Here is a 22,683-nt window from a genome sequence, read left to right as displayed (position 1 = left end):
AAAATATTATAATTTCATAGTCTTCAGAGATTCACGTTTTGATTTGTTTCAAAAACACATTTTTTTGTTTCAAAAACACATTTTTTGTTTCAAAAACGTGCACTTTGAAACCCATTTTCAAAGGTTTGCGGTTTCAGACAAAAATTATATTGAATTATATTGAATGTAAAAAGTAAAACGTTTTACACTGAAAACATAGGCTACTGATGACGTTCAACACATTGAATACATTTTGTATAGAAAGTTGTATATCATAAACATGTCAGCTCTGTACTTTTTTTGCAATTAAAAAAAGTGCTTCCTTCCTCATTATCATGCATCACATGAAAAAAAAAAGGAGTAAAATGAGTCTCTGATCCAAAACCCACAACAGATGGCGCTAATTCGAGCCGCAAATAAAGAAGAAGGAGAAGGAGAAGAAAAAGAGTTTCAGTGTCGAGTCTTCTGAGGTGAGGAGAGCAGTTCACGGTATTTCTCATATTTACACAACCATCACACACACTTTATACAGTTTGATTAAGCGACAGGCTCATTTCTGTATTGTTTTCATCGATCACAGCGATACTTGTGCGTCTTTTCTGGCGTCTTCCTTCTGAAATAAACATTTAGTGCAGCAGCAGCGAGCATGAGGAGAATATGTTGAGTTCATTCAGACCTGAGCGATGTTGTGTTCGTTTGTGTGATTGACTCGATGTTTGTGTGAGAACTGTTACTGAATGTCAAGAGTTAAGGTTTGAGATCTCCCCTCTGAGTTTGAGAGGGGAATTGATGCTGCAGCCGTTTTATTTAATCTTTAATAACTATAAATCGATAAGAATAGACATGCAATGTCTACCAAAAACATAAATGTAAATGTAATCAAATGTGTTACTTCACACTGTTAAAATATACTGGAACATATACTGCTGCTAAATTTCAAATGTTTTTTTTTTTTCTGACCATTGTTAATATTTGGAAGAAATGACATTACGATGTTTATTCTTTCTTTATTTCTAGATATCTGCCTAATATTGTAATGGAAAAAGCAGGATTGTGTTCTGGTTAGCCATAAAATATGTTATAAATTTGCATCAGTTACTTTACTTCAGACAGACAGACATAAATGCGTGTAGTATAAAAACAAATTCAGGAACTTATATTATTTATTTTGTCAGATCAGCTCCTCCCACTGTAATCACATCATCAGTGAAGCTCCTCCCACTGTAATTCTCCAATAAATGCTGTAAATCCCCATCAGCTACAAGTGAAGACGAGCATCAGAGCATCAGGAAGAGCTGAAATCTGCAAAGACTGAGTTTATTAAAGAGGACAGAGAGAACATGAGTGATCCAACACCCTGCAGAATGAAACACACTGAAGATCCTGAAGAACAAAGAGGTTGGTGTTTATTCTTCATTCATTCATGATGCTGAAGAACATTCATGTTAGAAACATTCAAGCACTTCATCACATTTAGATAAACGGTTACACCATTAAATGGGTACACATGTTTTTTTGTTTGTTTTCAACAAATGGTGAGTAAAGGCAGGTTTGCATCAGCAATCAGCAAAACCAGATTTGTAGTTAATAGTAACATTGTATTTGTCATAAATAACAGAAGTTCCCTTTCGAATAGGAACTCGTACTGCATCCTCTAGTGCAGTGGTTCTCAAACTTTTTACACCCAAGTACCACCTCAAATTTTTACCATAGAAAATATGTGGCTCGCAAGTACCACCATAATAACCAATATGAAAATACAGTAGAGTAGTAGGCGTAACTATTCAGCTACAGTTATGCACAGCTCAAAAATGAGGCAGCATTATTTCTAATAAGAATATTTATTATTGCCAGCCACTTAACACTGCACTGTGCAAAAACTTTAATGATTAAATTAAAATGCATTGCACCTAGGGCTGGGCGATAAGACGATAATGATAATTATCGCAATTTATAATTTTTTCGATAAAACGATATCAAGAGTTCGATAAATGTTCGATTATGTTTATGCGCCAAAATCAGAACGAAACTCATTTTAACCGCGCCGCAAATAATAATATTCAGCAAACCTTCTAGTAGCCTACTTTCTTCAATCTGTCTCTCTTCTCCAGTGGGTTGGGCTAATCCAAAAGAAGTGAAAACAAGGGGGGTGTTCTGAAGACAGACTGTTACCTGTGAAACAGGGGTGCTCTGAAAACACCCCCATTAGCAATTAGTGCTTTCCACCTGATGAAATGATCGCGGCAAAACCATAGACTGTAAAAAAAAAATAGGTAAAAACTAATGAAATGAACGCTGCAAAAAATCGACCAATCAGAATTTTGGTCGAGCAAGAACGTATCGACCAAATAATTGACTAATCTACTGGGAGATTACAGCCCTAGTTTCCGGTGAACTGGGAAAGGAATAGGGTTACTAACCCTAACTTACTTACACAATGTGTATCTGATATGAATAAAACGTCGTCTTAATTATAATGGAAAGGATTATTTTTCCTGTTTCCATAGACAACAGTATAACAGACGCAATTGGCCCCTTTACGGACCTTTAAATGAAAGCGTTGCTAGGCCTTCTCCTGCTATAAAGAGTTGTCCGCTGGGATAAGCTTTAATACTGAGCGTAGTTCATGTATTTCAGTAATTCAACTTAAAAGGTGAAACTAATATATTATTATGTAGACTCACTACATGCAAAGTGAGATATTTCAAGTCTTTATTTGTTATAATTTGGATGATCATGGCTTAGCCTACAGCTTATAAAAACCCAAATTCAAAATTAGAATATTGTGAAAAGGTTTCATAAGCTGTAAGCCATAATCATCCAAATTATAACAAATAAAGTCTTGAAATATCTCACTTTGCATGTAATGAGTCTGTATAATATATTATCTCACTTTGCATCTAATGAGTCTATATAATATATTAGTTTCACCTTTAAGTTGAATTACTGAAATAAATTAACTTTTGCACGATATTCAAATTTTTCGAGTTTCACCTGTAGAAAATTAACAAGTTTTAAAACTAGTTAAACTAGTGTGTTGAGCATCGTCGAGAGGTTAACCCTGGAGAACCCAAGAACCCTTTTCTTCTTTGGAAAATTATGAACTATGCATTCAATTACTTGTATAAGTTCACTGAACACAAAAATATCCACTTTTTCAATTTTAACACTTTATTCCCTAATTTAGGATTATGGCCAAATTTGACCCATTGGGCTTTAGGCGTATCATTTCAAAGAATCACAATAACAAACACTGTCAATGCAAACTATTTGAAAGTTCACGTCAGGCAACTCAAAGCCTTTCTTTCGCCAACTGTAAGTTTTTGCGGCACGATTTGTCTCCATCTGTGGGCTAGCAGTCTCGGCAAACGGCACATCTTCATCACTGGACGAGTCACTGTCTTGGGCAGAAGATTCACCACCATAACTTTCATGCGGTTGAAACAATTCATCAGAATCGCTACTGCTGTCCAATTCAGGGCCAAAGTCACTATCATCAGCTTCAAGTTGCTCCAATACTTGTCTTACAGTGATCTTTCTCTGTTGCTTTCCCTGTCCTGAAAAGGGAGCGGCCATACTCCCTGAAAAGATATACTACTTTATTAGTCTCTGGCCCTGTACTACTGAGGTAACTTAGTAAAATATATTATACTAATTAAATTATTTCAAGGCTTTAGCCAAATACAGGACTGTCACCATTCTCCATCAAAGTCACTAAAAGAACCAAAGGGTCATTTTTGACCCGACATTTTTTTTACCCATACATCCAGAGGGTCATTTTTGGCTCATTTTTCACTCTTTAGCTCAGAGTTGCTAATTTATCCAAAAAGAATATAAAATGTACTTCTAGGCATTCTGCAAGCTAATACTAAATAGATTAACAAAAAATACACTATTTTACCAACCGCTGGTTTGCTGAGAAGACGATTTTGTTTGGGAAGTTTACCAGCTCAACAAAACAGCATGTGATCAGCCATCTTGTTACTACCACTCTGGCACTTGTGAGTTCAATATTCATCCACTAGGTGTCTCTATGCAGGGGCCAGAAGTGGCACTCTGGGCTTTTGAAGTTAAATTTGATTTTTTTTTTTTGTTTGTTCATTTTGGGTAGCAGCAATTAACAACGGCCAAATTTGACCCCGTGGGTTCTCGGAATCGGATTGGATTAACCCCCTGAGGATTTTTTTTCACAGCAGCAAAATAAACTTAAACTACTCCGTCATTTATGGTCATACAGACTTAAGAAATATGAAAAAATAAACTGTTAAATGTCTACTTTTTTATGTGTCCACTTACAAGCGAAAAAAACAAACAAACGTGTTTTTGTAAAATAAAGAAAATAAACAAAGTGTGCTTTCTGCCTGTCCATCTCGGTGAACTTTTTTTTTGGAGCATGTCTCTAAACTTAAACAAAACTCAGCGAATACTATTCACCCAGGCATGAGCAATATATCTTTATAATCATTCAATTGTGTACTTTTAAATTATCTAATTCAAAAAACTAAATCAAATATTCTCTGTCTATGTAATATGTATGAAAAGAGAGAGATGTCAGTCGTTCTCATCTCAGCTCATTATTTTTAATGTAGACCATTTCAATAGCAGCATTACAACGGGGCAAAAAAAAGTGTTTTGCGTTAATTTTTAATAAAAAATGTACGCGTTAAACATCTCAAATTAATTGCAAAGATTAACGCGTTAATTCCCCCAGCCCTAATAAAAAGATATGTCTTAAAGGGATAGTTCACCCAAAAATGAAAATTCTGTCAGCAATTACTTTCAACCCCGTAAGACCTTCGTTCATCTTCGGAACACAAATTAAGATATTTTTGATTAAATCTGAGAGCTGGATCACCACTCCATAGGCTTCTAAGTGATTGGAACTTGCCTGCCCAGAAAAGTTATTAAAGACATCGTTAAAATAGTCCAAGTGACTACAGTGGCTCAATCTTAAGTTTATCAAGCGACGAGAATACTTTTTGTGCGCAAAAAAAATAAAAAAAAAGACTTTATTCCACTATTCATTTCCTTCTCTCTGGGCCTCGAGTTAGTTCACATAGTGTAATGCTGCGTTCACACCAAACGCGAAAATGCGTCTGGCGCGAGTGATTTCAATGTTAAGTCAATGGTAAACGCGTCTGGAGGTCTTGCGGCGCGAATGAGGCGTTTAGCGCTTCGCGGTAGATGCGAATTTGCCTCATTCGCGCGTCTAGTTCGCGCGAATGACGCGAATTGAGCGTCTGGCGCGTTTCACGCGTCAAGCGCGAATTGTGCTTTTTGTGCATCACGCGTTTGACGCGAATTCGCGTCTGACGCCCGAGTTGAAAAATCTGAACTTCTGCGTCAATTCGCGCCGCGTTAACCAATCAGGAGCCTGCCTGCTTGCTGCTGTCACGTGGTGAACTGACAGTTTAATGTTATTTTATGTTTGGCCTCAATAAATTATTTTGTAATATGACTAAAATGCACAACAAAGCAAATCTTTCACATAAAAACTCGATTTCAATATGAGAGATAGCCTACTCATTTGTATTGAATGCTATTTATTCCATATCTATTCTAGATTAGCCTATATAAAACTTTATTAATCTAATGTAAAGACACCAAACACAATTAAGTGTATAAAAACTTTTCAAAAAAATCACAGGACAGGTTTCACTTCTGGAGGCTGCAGCTCCATTTATTATCAAAACAAAAATAAATCACAGATTAGGTGCGGGCGAGGGTGAACCTCGCGCCGGGCTGTACAGCGCGGGCTCGTCATGCAGAGACCACTCGAGACCGAGGCTTATACGGCCTACGCTGTCCTCGTCAGCGTCCTCATCGTTAGGTCCACCAAACCTACCTCCTGGAGCAAATTGTGAAACTCCTGAAACCCTCCGGAGGTTTTGGTGGACCCGAGTACAGCGACGATGTCCCCTACGCAGCTGTTTCTGCTCTCCAGAGCATATACGAGCGGTGACTCTCTCGATTAATGCTAATGCTCGATAAACATCTGAAAAAGATGGCCGCCAACAGCTTTCGAAACTTTCGCCCCCGGACTTCGCCTTTGACGCGCGTAAATTTCGCTTCAAACTTTTGATTTTACGCGCGTCAATTTCGCTCTTGACGCGCGAATGCACACAAAGTGGTCACGTGTATAACTAGACGCGGCAGGCGCGAATTTTGACGCATTTTCGCGTTTGGTGTGAATGCAGCATAATAGTCTGTGTTGCACGTCACGCGTAGGCTCACTATCGGCCGACGCTGGTCATGTGTGTGATACGTCATGGTAGTTGGTCGAATCCGAGGTACCACAAGAGAAATTGAAGATGAAGATCTAAGAGCGCGTGAAGGAGTGTAAACATGGAGAAGTTGTGTAAGATACTGGGGTGCAAGATTATGAAGTGCCTTATAGGGGTGTGCGATATGACGATTTTTGATCGTGGACGATTAAAATGTCTCCACGATCTGCTTTTGAAGAAATATCGTAGAATCGTGCATTATATCTGTTCTGGCGCCTCTGTCCCGAACATACTGAACAACGCGACGTATATTCACATAAAACGTTAACGCAGCGGAACAGGAGAATGCAGTTCACAAAAGTTCATAATTTGCATGTGCTTTAATGCCTTGTCGGTTAAACATTTAATTCGCGTGCTGATGCGCTGTTCTAACGTATGCGTTCCTCAGCGCGTACATGTGAAGCTCAAATGCACTAAAAGCCTGTCTACCAGCGCCTGGATACTGGACTATAAGTTATCTTTCGAGTCTTATTGTGCTTATACTGTCAAATACACACAAGGTTTACATAAAGTCGGTTATGTCTAAAGTGAAAGCAAACTTGAGAAAATTGAGAGAAAAACTGCTTGTCAAATGCGTGTATAATTAGACGCGTCACGCGCAACTCTTTTAAAGAGACAGTATAGTAAACACGCTGCCGCTTGTCCTTAAAGGGATAGTTCACCCAAAAATAAAAATCTATCATAATTTACGCACTCTAATGTTGTTCCAAACCTGTATTAATTTCCTTCTAATATTTCTAATATTTTTCTAATATTAATATTTTGAAGAATGTGGCTATCCAAACTGTAGCTGGTCCCCATTGACTTCCATAGGAGAAAAATATATATGGTAGTCACCGGGGTACATCAACTGTTTGGTTACCCACATTCTTCCAAATAACTTTTATTTTCAACAGAAGAAAGAAACTTATTCGAGTTTAAAACAACTTGAGAGAGTAAATTATGATAATTTGAATTTTTAGGAGAACTATCCCTTTAATGTTAATAAAACAATGCAAAGAGAAAATCACACTGCTCTTGACTGATAACTTTAATAGTAGCTTTAATACGTATCAATGTATAATTTATACAGTGAAGTCTGTTTTTTTTTTCATATTTGTTCATTTAATTACTTCAATGCTACTGTTAAATACACCTACTGAAGCTGAAAACATAAAGCACTGTTTTGCCTATTTAATTTGTATATTAAGTTGTGTATATGTAATGTGTATCTTTAATCTTAATATATAATAACAAAGAAAATAATGACAAATATTTTTATCTTTGCCCCTGTCTGCCATTTTTTTATATTTTTTTTACCTAAGGCTTTGTTTTTAAAATATGGACATTAGTTTGGCTGTAATGCTCAGTCACAAAATAGTAAAACCAACATAAAAAGAATCGTGATAAAATCGTTAATCGTGATTTTCCTGAAAAAAAATCGTGATATGATATTTTTGCCATATCGCCCACCCCTAGTGCCTTATAAGTAAGAAGCAGGATCTTGAATTCAACTCTATACTTTACTGGAAGCCAGTGCAATTGCTGAAGAACTGGAGAAATGTGCTCAGTAGAAGGTGTTCTAGAAAGAACACGAGCTGCAGAATTCTGAACCAACTGAAGCTTGTGTAGCAATTTGGAGGGAACACCTGTGAGAAGAGCATTACAGTAGTCTATATGTGAAGTGACTAGTGCGTGAATAAGAACTGCAGTATTATTATTTGAAAGAAAGGGACGGAGACCGTTAATATTTCACAAGTGGAAGTATGCAATCCGTGTGATTTAATTTGAGCTTCAAAGGATAATGTGCTATCCATGATGACACCCAAACGTTTGACCTGTGAAGAAGGACAGATTGCAGTATTGTCTCAATGTACAAAGAAAGACAATTAGATTTAGACAAAACAGATCTAGTGCCAACAAGCAAAGCCTCAGTCTTGTTGCCATTTACCTTCCAGAAGTTAGCTGAAAGCCAATCTTTAATTTCAGCTGAACAGCTAGACAAAGATGGTGGTGGAAAAGAACCAGTGGGTTTGGCAGACAGGTAAAGTTGGGTGTCATCCGCATAACAGTGGAAATTAATACCATATTTCTTCAAAATATAACTAAGAGGGAGCATATAAATAATGAAAAGAAGCGGGCCCAAGACTGAACCTTGGGGAACACCAGTGGTGACTGTAGAGGTTTTTGATCGAAAACCTTTAATACCAATAGAAGCTAACCTGTGAAGAAGTATCTTATGTGAGACAGTATCAAAGTCTCAAGTCTAGAAGGACAAGTATGGATAAAAGTCCAGAGTCAGCTGCCAACAGTAGATCATTGGTTATTCTGACAAGAACAGTTTTAGTGCTATGGTGGGGACGAAAGCCTGATTGAAATTCTTCATACAAGTTATTATTGGAATGATGTTCATGAATTAGAATTGCAATACACTTTTCCACTACCTTAGAGATAAATGGTAAATTTGTAATTGCATGAAAATGATCAAAATTAAATGATCACACCCTGGTTTCTTAAGTATGGGAGTAATAATAGCAGATTCAAGATATGGAGATACAGAACCAGAAACAAGTGAAGCATGAACAATTTTAGTAACTGGAAGATTTACCGAAAATTACTTACGGTTTTCTTTTCTTTTTTCATTTCAGACCTGATGGAAGTGAAGGAGAGTGAAGAACTGAGTGAAGTGAAGGAGGAGAGTGAAGAACTGAGTGAAGTGAAGGAGAAGAGAGAAGAACTGAGTGAAGTGAAGGAGGAGAGTGAAGAAATGAGTGAAGTGGAAGAGGAGAGTGAAGAACTGAGTGAAGTGAAGGAGGAGAATGAAGAACTGAGTGAAGTGGAGGAGGAGAGAGAAGAACTGAGTGAAGTGAAGGAGGAGAGTGAAGAACTGAGAGAAGTGAAGGAGAAGAATGAAGAACTGAGTGAAGTGGAGGAGGAGAGTGAAGAACTGAATGAAGTGGAGGAGGAGAGTGAAGAACTGAGTGAAGTGGAGGAGGAGAGTGAAGAACTGAGTGAAGTGAAGGAGGAACATGTTAAACCTGGAGAAAAACCTTTAAGTTGCTCAAAGACTAAAAAGACATCTTTAAAGAAAAGAGACAAGAAATCTACAACCTGCACTCAGTGTGGAAAAAGATTAGTAGATAAATACAGTCTTGAGATTCACATGAGAATCCACACCGGAGAGAAGCCGTTCACATGTGATCAGTGTGGGAAGAGCTTTGCATACAAACAAAGTCTTGAGCTTCACATGAGTGTTCACACTGGAGAGAAGCCACATGTATGCCATCAATGTGGGAAGAGTTTTGTGCTATCACTTCGCCTTAAGAATCACATGAGAATCCACACTGGAGAGAAGCCGTTCACATGTGATCAGTGCGGGAAGAGTTTTGCATACAAAAAAAGTCTTGAGCTTCACATGAGTGTTCACACTGGAGAGAAGCCACATGTATGCCATCAATGTGGGAAGAGTTTTGTGCGATTACTTCGCCTTAAGAAACACATGAGTGTTCATACTGGAGAGAAGCCGTTCTCATGTGATCAGTGCGGGAAGAGGTTTTCATACAGAGAAAATCTTATTGTTCACATGAGGAGACACACTGGAGAGAAGTTGTTCACTTGTAATTGCTGTGAAAAGATATTCTCAAGCAAACAACATCTAGAGATTCACATGAGAGTTCATACTGGAGAGAAACCGTTCACATGCGATCAGTGCGGAAAGAGTTTTCCATACAGAGAAAGTCTTAAAGTTCACATGAGGATCCACACTGGAGAAAGACCGTTCACATGTGATCACTGCGGGAAGAGTTTCAAACAATTGGCACAACTCAGAGCACAGGAATATCCACACCAGAGAGAAGCCTTACACATGTAATCAGTGCGGGAAAACGTTTCTTTGGGCATTAGCCTTGAAGACACACCTGACGGTTCATACGAAGGAGAAGCCGCATTCATGTTCTGTATGTGGGAAGAGTTTTTCACTGCTGGCATATTTACATAGACATGAGAAAATTCACACTGGCGTGAGAGATTATGTGTGCTTTGAGTGTGGGAAGTCTTTTATTTCAGTGGGCTTTTTAAAACAGCACCAGAGAATTCACACAGGAGAAAAACCTTACAAGTGTTCACACTGTGACAAGAGATTCAGTCAGTCATCACATCTAAAAAGACATGAGAGGATCCACACTGGAGAGAAGCCGCACACGTGTGATCAGTGTGGAAAGAGTTTCTCTGTTAAAGCTCAACTAAAGCTACACATGAGGATCCACACTGGAGAAAAACCTTACAAGTGTTCACACTGTGACAAGAGATTCAGTCAGTCAGCAAATCTAAAAAGACATGAGAGGATCCACATTGGAGCGAAGCTGCACACGTGTGATCATTGCAGGGCGAGTTTCTATTTTAAAAGTCACCTAGAGCTACACATGAAGATCCATGCAGTGGAGAAGCCACATCACAGCGGTCTGAAATCACGGTAAGTAGTTCATCTTTATGTGCAGTGTGGTGATCATCTTGCCATCTACATCATACAGTTGATTCGTGTTCCATAAACTTTATTTATTTTGAAAACAATCATAAATTTGGAAAACAAGTAAATTAAATCAGAGACCGATCTAATCACCTCCACAGTCTCAAAACTGTGTCCCTTTCCCCAATTGGCCACACCTTCATCTGACTACTGTCTAAATCACACTGACATCATAGGTTCAGACCACCTCATTACATCATTAGAGGAAAACAGAAACTTAAATAAATGCATATAAATTCATACACGTATAACATTTTAAACAAAATAATTCACAGGCTCCTACAGTGCTGAAACAACAAAGTAGTTTCCTTTCATCCGCGATGAGCATCAGGACATTTTGTTGTTTTCATTGATATCTGCTTGGAAAGTTTTTCATTATTATTAGAAAGTAGGTGCAAGCAGGGCCTAAAACTAACTTTTTGTCACACCTGTGATAAAAGAAAATAGGTTTTACCTGCCATGACACAGTTATGACACTAGGGCTGTCACTTTTGAGAAAAATCAAATTCAAACGGGTATCAAATATCAAGCAAAGTATTTGAATAAATTCGAATATCTATGAGATAAAAAAAACATGTAAGTAGCATTTATTTAGAAATGACAGTTCTCCGTTACGAACGGGACAGTTCTCCATTACGAACGCTCTGAAAGCGGCACTAAAAGACTGCTATAAAACTTTAAAGACCTCAAACAGTCTTTAAATTTATTTTCGTTTTGTATTAATTGTATCTTAATTTTAATCAGTGTTTCATCAACCAATTGCCTGGATTTAATAAATAAGAAATATAATAGAAAATAGATAATCACCACACAGAGGCGCCAGCGCGTGAACTGGAGCTCGTCTCATAAATAAACCGAAACTCAGCGCACAAGGGAGCCTACTTGCCTCACAGATCTGAGAAATATAGAAAGCTTGAAATGTCTACTTTTAAACAGAACAATTCAAAACGAAAGAAAACAGACTGTTCTCTGCTTATGTAATCCGTATGAAATGTGCATTTTTCTCTGGTGCGTTCACTACTGCGTAGATTGTGGGTCAGCATCGTCAACTTCATCTTTGCAGCCGACACTGACACAGAAAACACTTGTTTATTAGTAAACAATTAATGTCTCCTTGCTATATCTGACATATTCATAGTCATTACTTTTGCCGGTTCTTTGTGACCGCTTTTAGGTGCTTTATTGGCAGCGCCACCCTTACATGTTACCTGAACGCGTCAGCACCGAAAACATGGAGATTTTTTTTCTTTTTGGGGGCATTTTGTTTGTGTTCAGGCTTTCTCAGTTGTCTTTAGGTTAATGTTTCAGTTAATAGTTTTTCAGTTAATTTTTTCAGGGGTATAGGCTAGAGGAGCAGCATGTACTCTCGCGGCTGTAGACGGTAATGTTTTCTCTTGGTTTATGTCAGTCAGTATGAATAAATTTTGATATTGAAAATATTCTACTTTACCATCTACGGTGTAGAACCCAAAATATTTTCAGACACTACTTTTTAGATGAGTTGGGGTCGTAATTGTCCGCTCAGGCTGGCCGTTCTGTGTGTTATCTTCCATTTCCAAAACAGGGTGGCTTTTGGCTATTATTCGCTTAATTTGGTCATGGGCCTACGCTACAATACGTTTAGAGCGCCCGCTACTGGATGAGATGGCAAACAATAAAATAAAAAACAAACGGTCTGACTGAGGCAACAATAGACTCGTTAAATACAATCTGTAGTTCGAGCCTTCTGACACCCAAAGCGAAATGCGCATGTGATTGGACAGAAAGTGAGGCTTCGTTTGTCATCGATCACGTGACTCTAGTAAACTGATACACGCCCCGATACGGGGCTTCACTAGAAATTGTGTCGCTTGTATGATATGCGCATCGAAGCTTCAGTGTCATATGTAACATCACTAGCACGCGCTCTCCTCAGTTTCACCATAACTGATTGTGTGGGGCATGACTCATTTCCAGTCATTAAGGGCAACGCATGTTTGGGAATAATAAATGTGGGGTCGGATCTTCTATTCCGAGGAAATCCTCTCTATGGAGAATGGACTCTCGGGTACTAAAAACTGTACCCGACCCGAATCACTATTTACCTGAACCCGACGTGCATAATTTTTATTTTTTTTTTTTGAAAAACCCGACCCGAGAAAACCAGACCCGATAAAATTAGACCCGAGTCCGACCCGTCCTGATGGCATTTCCTTTAGGCATCTGAGCAAGGTTTATAAGCCACTGACTCGATTCCCAGGATGTGTCTGTGGTCCTCAGCCCCTTTTGAGCCTATAGGTAGTATTGATATAAAGCTCCTTTCGCTAAAGGCTGCTTTATTATTGACTCTTTCAACGTGAACTTCATGATTTGTTGATTTATAACTCCATAAATCAACAAATAATTTATAATTTATAAAACCAATCCAGTGTTTGTGCCTAGAGTAAGCTAAATTAAGTCTGCTCTCGTCCTGTAAACCGGTGGATATACTGGCTTACCATCCGCCAGCTTTTTCATCATCTGAGGATGAGTGGCGTCACTGTCTCACTATTTTTTAATGAAAATACAAAGGAAGAGTAATCAATCAGTTGTTTCTTGGGCTGATTCTCATAAGGGTAAACCTATTTCACAGGGTAGTGGAAGCTATAATATTCGGTTGTAATAGCATGGGACTCTTCCGGAGGGGCTAAAAGCTCATTCTGCCAGAGGTATGGTAGTTTGTTAAAAAAGAAACAAAGTTTTCACATAAGCTTCCATTCTGTTCAGGGAATAGTTGTGATCGATTACTGTTTGTATTAGTACCATAGTTTTCCGACAAATGTGATGAAATGGTTTATAGTCTAATATACCGTATATACCGTATATGGAAGATTATTTATTCCTTCAGCAATTATGCTGTTAAACATTGAGCTGAGGAAATAATTATGGACTGATCTGTTCTTGGCACTATGCACTTTAGGAGCTACGGATATGTGCAATTCATTTTCTATTTACTTTTTACTGTATATTTTTTTATTTACTTTTTCTCTTTTTTTATTCTGCTTTTGATGTCTTTTTATTTATAAACTGTCCTTGGACCCGGACCCTATCATGTTACCCTTGTTATATACTACATGCTATGGCTGTGTGAATGGTTGTATGTCTAGACGGTGTACTGTAGTGAATTGCCCTTAGGGGATTAATAAAGCTATCTGTATCTGTATACCCGACTATAAGACGACCCTGAATATAAGACAACCCCCCATTTTCCAGACTTATTTTTGGGACAAAAAGAGATTTTTGAGGAAAAAAATCTGGTTTTCAACAGAAAATAATTTTATTTGAAAATTGCTGTGATAATTCATTCTCTCTCTACCAGCACGCGCGCGCACCTTTCTCTCTCTCTTTCTCGCTCTGCGTCTCACGTGCGCACCTCTCTCTCTCTCGCTCTGTGTCTCGCGCGCACCTCTCTCTCTCGATCTGCGTCTCGCGCGCACCTCTCGCTCGCTCTGCGTCTCGCACTGCAGAGAGGAGCAGCGTTTTAATTGACCTATGGCTAAGCCACGCCCCCAAACGCGATGAGCCAATCATAGTGCGCATAGCTAACCCAATACACTCAGACATTCTCTGCTTCCACGTTCCTTTGAAATGCATTGCAGTTAGTCGGTTTTCATTAGTTTTCATGTTTTTTCTTGTCATTTTAAGTATAAAATGGTCAAACGGTGTGCATGGGGTACATGCAGCTCCGAAACTAGGTATCCTGAGAGGCTGGGCGACGGTCAAAAACGTATTTGAACGTCATCTTTAACATCTCTAACGTAACGTTAGGCTAACGTTAGCCTAGCTTCTAGCTGCGTTGTAACGTTACATCATGTCACTTAGCTTCATTCACGTATCTGTAACACAATGTTGTTGTGCTGCCAACACAAACAGCAACACAAACAGCTGCCATAGCGTCTGTTACCGAATGTTGACTGTTTGTCCGAGTGAGTGGAGGGGGCGTGGCTTAGCCATAGGTCAATTGTTACCGGCTCGATTATCAGGATTTTTGTGCAGATTAACATATTGGAAGGGAGAACTGGTTTTGTCTTAATGGGTCGCTTTTCAGTCACTATGTCATCTTAATTCTGTTGTTCTTTCTCCCTTTCCCCCCGTGATTTTGTCTATATCGCGAATATAAGACGACCCCCCATTTTTCAGCCTATTTTTAGGACAAAAACCTTGTCTTATATTCGGGTATATATGGTGTGTGTGTGTATATATATATATATATATATATATATATATATAATATATATATATATATATACATTGTATCTAAAATCTATAGAAAATATGGCTACATAAATACACATCTCGTACAATAACATTAAGTCTGATTCAGGCTGGAATTGGTTTGAAATTGATGCCACCCATAATATTTACTAAATACTAGAGCTTGTGATTATGGTTAGTAATCACAAGCTAACTTGCGCGTGTTCGGGAAATGTCCCAGCCAATCATAACTCACTGGGCCAGCTAACCAGTCACGGCACATTTTGTATTTAGGAAGGAATTCAAACAGAGGATCTGTAATAATGTAAAATATGTGAAAAATAAAGCATATTCTAGTACACCCCAAAAACATAAGACTTCATAAAAGTGCATAATAGGACCCCTTTAATTAAATATTTGATTCATTATTTTGGCATTTGATATGAATTTGACCTAGGAAACCCCTAAAATGCAGGTGAACTGGGAAATCTGAAAGCATTTTCACGCTAAACACATTTTGAATAAAAAAACAGTGAATTTTCTTCAGGGAATATTTCTGCTATTTTCTTTGGTCTTTAAAGAAATGTGCTGACCAATAAGATATAAACTTTGAGCTGCTGCACATACACATTTAAGAGCATTTGGTGGCACTAGTGAAACCAGCATTAAAGATTAAAGTTACTTTAAATTAAACATTAGCATTTTGAACACTGAACACTGAACTACACGAGTAATCCATGATTAGCCATTTGTGTAAAATAGTCCATTGAAAGTTTTTTTTTACATTCACAAGACATTTACGTTTATTGCTTTGGCAGACATTTTTACGACGGTTGAAAGTTCAGTGCATGTATCGCCCTCTGTTGAACAGGCATGAATTTGCTTTTCCTTCAGTCCAACACACATTTGTTAGACGTTTGTTGTGAAAGGGCCGTCTGTCAACAAATTCTCACATTTTTGCATGGCTTAGAGGCCAATCAGCTTGTGTCGTGTAGGAAACTGTGATTTCTCACAGATCATGTCAATCATGATCAAGATCATGACCTGCTTCATCTAGAGTTCCATGACCAAACTAGTGATTTATAACACAAATCATCTTCATGACATTAAAATAGATCATAATCGTGCACAGCAGTTGTTGACCAGATTTGCTGGGATTAAAATGACTATTATATTCAGTGATCTTCACTTTGAGCTTCACTTTTCATTTCACGTTTGTCTCTCATTTGAAATCTCACATGATTTAATGTTTCTTTTAGACCTGATGGACGTGAAGAAGAAAGGAAATCGCATCTTCTCATTCTGAAGAAAGACCATTTAACTGTGATCAGTGCGGTAAACTGTTTCATTGGGTTTCAGTCCTGAGGAAAACCTGAAGATTCACACAAAGGAGAAGATTCATCCTTAATATTACAGCAGAAAAGACACGGCGGTGTGTGTTTCAGTGAAGAAGGCCTTTACTACAGAAGATGAACTGAAAGACCACCATAAAATTCACACTGGAGAAGAAGGCCATAACACTTTTAAGAGAGACGTGAATATGATATAAAAAAAATCATTGCATTGTTTTTCATTAGAACATCTAGTTTCTCTTCCTCTTCTACTCTTCCATGCAAACGCAAGATATACTTTCATGTATCTTTGAAACTGAAACTTCAAACTTCTCTTCTCTTGAGATGTTTTGGCTCTTGTAAGTCAGTAAAGAGAGAGAGAGAGAGAGAGATCTGTCTCATTCACTTTTACTAATGTTTGTATTTGCTGCATATAATGATTGATTAAACTCTTTATTCATTTTATTCACATGAGTGTTTTTATTTCTTTCATCATTTGTTGATTTTGGGATTTTGATAAAAACAGGTTTGATAAAAACATCAAAACATTAATTGAAAGTGTTTTCTCTTTTTCTGATTTATGGCAGTGTCTCAGAGTAACAAAAAAACCCACAATGTTGTAAACTATATTGAAAAATGTCCACCATTTTGGTAACATGGTTGCAAAAAAAGGTGAACCAGATATAAAATAAATGATGAATGTTTCTAACATGAATGTTCTTCAGCATCATGAATGAATGAAGAATAAACACCAACCTCTTTGTTCTTCAGGATCTTCAGTGTGTTTCATTCTGCAGGGTTCTGGATCACTCATGTTCTCTCTGTCCTCTTTAATAAACTCAGTCTTTGCAGATTTCAGCTCTTCCTGATGCTCTGATGCTCGTCTTCACTTGTAGCTGATGGGGATTTACAGCATTTATTGGAGAATTGCTGTGGGAGGAGCTTCACTGATGTAAAGGCTTGTTCGACTTCATGCAGCTCTGCGCAGACCGATCGGCGGCTGACTTGAAGCAGTGCATGCCGGTTAGAAATTTTGTCCGACTTGATACAGCGCCGACACCACGTGACTGTGACGTATGCCATCAAAGTACCGCGAGAGCGATTTGAGAGTAGCCGGAGAACTCAGCCAGCGCAGCTTCTCAAGAGCGGCTGCACTGGGCTGATGACGACACAGCTGTTCCACCATTGGCCGGATTCACCGCATGACAACGATCACTTGTGTTTCATGTTTATTTCTAACACCTTAAGTTCCTCTAAAGCTCTCAAATCAGTTTATTATAACAGTAAACACTCTTTTCATGTCGTTGCGATGTTATATATTGTGTAGTGTTTATCAAATTAAAACTGCTTAAAAAACGTAGACTCCACTTCATTGATAGTTGCTAATGTTGAACTTTATTCTTGTTCAAACAGACGCTGGATGAAGCAGTACATAAAGTATTGAATGAAAATGTCTCTGAAACATCTGTGCATTATTAGGCAAATATTGCATTTATTTCACTTCAGCTGTGGTAAATATGCAAACACCACGTGAGCGGTCACTACGGGAACCAGAAAGTGTCCGACTTCACGTCTCCGTTTGCAGCTCCTCCCCGCCTGCACGCGGCTACTCTCGCCGATCGGGTGCATCCAGCCGCAGCCGATGTCGAACACACCTGTAGTGATTGCTGTGGGAGGAGCTTCACTGATGATGTGATTGTAGTGGGAGGAGCTTCACTGATGATGTGTTTACTGTGGGAGGAGCTTCACTTCACCTTTTGACTAAAATGTTTAGTTTTAGTGGCATTTATTCATTCATTGTAACTTAGTTTTTTATTTAAAGGTGCAGTGTGTGATTTTTAGCGGCATCTAGTGGTGAGATTTGCGAATTGCAACTGGTCAATAACTGCGGCCTTTCCTTCAAATTGCAAACTCGAATGAGAAGCTACGGTGGCCGACGTAGGATCGGAAGATGTCGTCGTCTGAGTCAGCAGAGAGTAGCAAGTCAAGCAATGAGGTTTCTCTATATTATATTTTATATTAAATTATATTTACTTAATTATTCAGTAAAATCACATGTTATTGCGATTGTTATTTTTACTTGTTTATCATTGTGTTAGTCTTTTATTCACTGACTTTACCATAGCTTGTTTCCATGGTAGTTAGTATAAGATTAGAGCATCAAAGCAGCTAACTTAGGTAAGGGGAAATAGCTAACGTTACTATGTCCGAGGCGTCGTTCAGACAGCATGTTTTTCTCCACGTTTGCAGAGTCAGGGACAACCTGAGTTTTCTGCTTCGTCTTTTTCTGCTGCTTCTCATTCAAGTTAGTGACGAAACGCGCTCTGTAGCGCTGTGTGTTCGCTGTCGGTTACGGTAGAAACATGACGTCACAATATGTCGACCTTCATAGAAGGGGGTGGCCGCGGTTATGTAGATATAAATGACTATATCTAAGGTAATAAAAACTTAAAGGTTCATTAAGTAAGGTCTTTATACACCACTGAAAGCATAGTTATGGATCTTATATTGCATTTCTGTCAATAGATCCTCAGAAATATCACACATTGCACCTTTAATTTTACTGTGTTCAGTTAGCTTTAAGAAAAGAAATATGACTATTTGTAAAAGTTTTTTTTATTATTACTATCTTTAATATTTTACATGGGTTTGATTCAGATTCAGTTAGATGGTCAGTTTACGAGATGATGCAACTTACCCTCTGACTCGGATCAACTTACCCCTAAACTGGGGTAAATTGAGCCATGGGAACTCCTTTTTTTTATAAGAAGCCATATTAAATTACTTTAGATACTCTCATTGTACTTCTGCCTAATTTTCTCTCATCTTGAGGACCACATAAGTAAAAAGTGACGTATCTTACCCCACTCTCCCCTATCTGTTATTTATATTTAGATATAAGTAGATATAATAAGCCAAAGATACATGCCTAAAGACAAATAAAGCCAAAAATGAAAAAGGCAACAGCAACACTCGATTGATTCACATCAATTCCCCTCACAGATCTCAAACTTTAACTTTAGACTTGACATTCAGTAACAGCTCCCACTACAAAACATTGAAACAATCACACTCTAGGCATGTTTGGTGGTTGGCAACTTCCAGAAGTGATCCGGAGATGGAAGAAGACCCAGCTGGGGAGTTTGAAGGATTTAACCAATGTAAATTGAACTTAGTAGAGAATAGGAAAAGGAAAAAGAAAAAGAGTGTCAGCCAAGCATCTGGTACGAATAGTGACCATTAAATTCAATTCAATTATAGGATGGCCTCATATCTGGGGAGCGCACAGACAACAGTGGACAACAGCTGGAGCTCGTAGCGTGGGCTTTAGGCCAGGGCTCTCTGACCAGCAGTTCAGTGCCAGTAACAGACTAATCTGGTGTTATACAGAGATGAATGAAGCAGATTTTGCTGAAAATGATCAGTGGTGTTCGTATCGGTGGCTAAAGTCTGCCATTATGTAAGGGTTAATGCCCGACGAGGTGTCCATTATCAGGTTTTAATGGACGACGGCGAGGCGTGAACCGTCCGACGGCGGAGGCTGAAGATAATGGTAATGGACACCTCGAAGGGCATTAACCCGCTTATACCATGGTCACTTACGAAAGAAAGAAATATTTAATCAATTAATACTACTTTAATGTGTTTTAGAGTAAAAATCGTGAGGGTTTTTATTTATTAAGTCGAGCGCACTATTTAATATCTCCCGTATACAGCGACCCGACCGCAGCAGTTAGTCAGTGAGTTTGAGCCAGCGCAATCATTTAGAACTGTCATCAGGCAAATTGACGGGACGCCTTTCCTAGGTGTCCATTATCACTTTTTAATGGACACCCTGCAGCCAATCAGTATCGAGTATTCACCCAGACCATGGTATAAAGCGAGATAAAGGCCTAGTTCTTCCCTGTGCTCTGGGAAAACTTGACTGAGGATCTCTCTGTAAATCCCAAAAGCAATTCAGAGAGGGGTTACACTACAGTCTACAGACCACAGACATGTCACCACAGTCAACAAAAATCCATTTACTAAATAATTTTATCTTGGCCGACTGCTTCATATCCACTTTAAAGGTGTCATTAAAATCCTTTGTGTTGCAGTTACATCAGAATCAGCTCTTCCTCATCCTCTGGTCAGCTGGAAAACCCAAAGCTAGAGCTGATGTGCGCTAACAAGTTTCTATAACTCGTTCATTTGGACAAGCAGTGTGAAATGAATCTGATGAACTCACTGAACAGAGAATTATACAGATATGAACTGTAATTGCCCAGTGGTTTTGTTAACAGTTACTTTTCAACTTTTATAAACCTAGTTTCGTGTCTTAGGCCATCAATGTGTACTTACGATGGGGAATTGTTTCATTTGGACGATGGGGAATTGTTTTAATTTGGACTCTGTGCATGCTCTTTGAGACAGTGACCAGAGACCTGCATTATCTGACTGAGAGACAAGAACGGTTTGACCTAAAAATATCAAAATTGAAACTACTGCGGAAAAAAAGACACCTACATCTTGGATGCCCTTGAGGTAAGCTAAAACATACCAAAATTTAATTTCAAAGTGAACTATCCCTTTAAGAGCAAATGCAGATCTAATCATAAACGGTGTGTTTCGGAGCGCACGCCGCATTTGGAACAGCGTCTATTGTGTCAATTTTGGTACTTTTAATAACCTTTTATTATGAAAAACGTGTCCCGAAGTTTAGCAACAGTGTAGACTACATTTTACAACAATCACCGATCGTGCAGATTCTGAAGTTAGTTTGGGTTTTAGGGAAAAATGACAGCGCACCGCTGTGAAGGGAAGCAAGTTGCGCTGGAGAGAATTCAGCTTTAGTTTTTAATGGTTATACCTCAAATACCTTTTTTATAATCATTGGAAGCAAAAATCTAAAATTAGTTTAATATCAAAGATCTAAAGTGTAACCGTTTGAATGTTTAGTTCTGTCCTCATCGTCACTCATTAAGCAGGACTGTTGTGTTGTGCGTGCTGTGGCTCTTTTCTCATCCCAAGGCGTCATATAACTGATGCTTTTGACATTTCGTCAACATCCGACGCACACGCCTCCTAGCGGTCTAACCCTAACCCTACCCCAGACCTAAACCTACCCATAATCTGTGTCTCATATTGACGCTAAAGGGTGCCATGTGCGTTGGATGTTGACGCCAGTATATGACGCCCTAGGATGAGAATGCGTTGAATATTATTATAGAAGTGGCAGGCGAGATTAAGGGCCAATCTCATTTCTCTGTCTTACCCCTTCCCCTTCCCCTACCCCTACCCCTTTGTCTGCGTCTTCCCCTTGCCCTTCGATACCGAGTGAAGGGGGGTAGGGGGAAGAACGTTTCTCTAAGACACCACTCGATTACCGTTTGCGTCATCTTCCCTTTCCGCTAGCTGGCTGCTACGTCAATAGAGGCGATACGCGTTGACATAAACAAACGAAGATGCCGTCGTCTCGGGTTGTGATATCGATTGCCTGGTCTCTCTTTATCTTTGCACGCTTGTGTGCCATCAGTCAAAGACATTGTTTCATTGTATTTAACGGCGGCGCCGGCGACACCATAAGCAAAACATTAGCAAACGGCAAATAGCGCATAGCTGCTAGCTAGCGGTTAACTAGTGATTCAAAACAAAAACATTACAATTAAAACCGCTTGAACGTTTTATTAAAGGTATCATTTTTATTAAAATGAGAATTGGGACACCACTTCCCCTCACATGAACGCGCAAAACCGAGGGGAAGGGGGAAGAGTAAGCGGTAAGACAGAGAAATGAGACGCAGCCTTGTCCACACGGACACGGGTATTTTTATAACCGTGACTTTTTTTTTTTTTACGCGGTTCGGCCGTTCGTTATACTTGTACAGATTCATGTTCGGCATTAAAGTCATTAAAGTCATTCACATCTCATAGTCGAAAGGATATAGTAAATGAGATATGAAAATCTGTATAGATTTAAGAATATGAACATCATGATAATATTTATGTGGATACCGGCTCATAGAGGGATAAAACATAATGAAAAGGTTGATAGTTTAGCAAAACAGGCTTTGGAAATTGAGGAGGTCATGAATATTTCATTTAGAAAAGCTGAAGCAAAAGCAGTCATTAAAGTATATGCTAAGAAAGAATGGCAACATAGTTGGGATACAGTAAATACAGTACGTCATCTTTATGACATACAAAGAGAAGTAGTAGTAGTAATTACTTAGGGTTTTAGAGAGTTTATTTCTTTATCTCAAGAGAACAGAGCTGATTAAGATAATTCAGTTTGTTGTTGTTGTTGTTGTTGTTGTTGTTTTTAAATGGGTAAATTCTGGTTCACACTCCAATACAGTAGGTGGCGATAATGCACCTTAATGTTGGTGCTACCC

General features: G+C 38.6%; 1 protein-coding gene across 1 annotated transcript; it reads left to right on the top strand.

Annotated features, from left to right (window-relative positions):
• The first annotated feature begins 424 nt into the window (after nt 1-424).
• On the top strand, nt 425-16,774 carry LOC308691452 (uncharacterized protein). Its single transcript, XM_081366706.1, has 4 exons — nt 425-449; nt 1,155-1,377; nt 8,891-10,713; nt 16,239-16,774. Exons 2-3 carry the CDS (start codon nt 1,320-1,322, stop codon nt 10,111-10,113), a joined length of 1,281 nt encoding a protein of 426 aa, XP_081222832.1. The 5' UTR covers nt 425-449; nt 1,155-1,319; the 3' UTR covers nt 10,114-10,713; nt 16,239-16,774.
• The last annotated feature ends 5,909 nt before the right edge of the window (nt 16,775-22,683 follow it).

This window comes from Scardinius erythrophthalmus (assembly GCF_964197995.2).
Source record: "Scardinius erythrophthalmus genome assembly, chromosome: 1".
Lineage (NCBI taxonomy): Eukaryota > Metazoa > Chordata > Actinopteri > Cypriniformes > Leuciscidae > Scardinius > Scardinius erythrophthalmus.
This window is presented reverse-complemented; position numbering and strand designations above follow the sequence as displayed.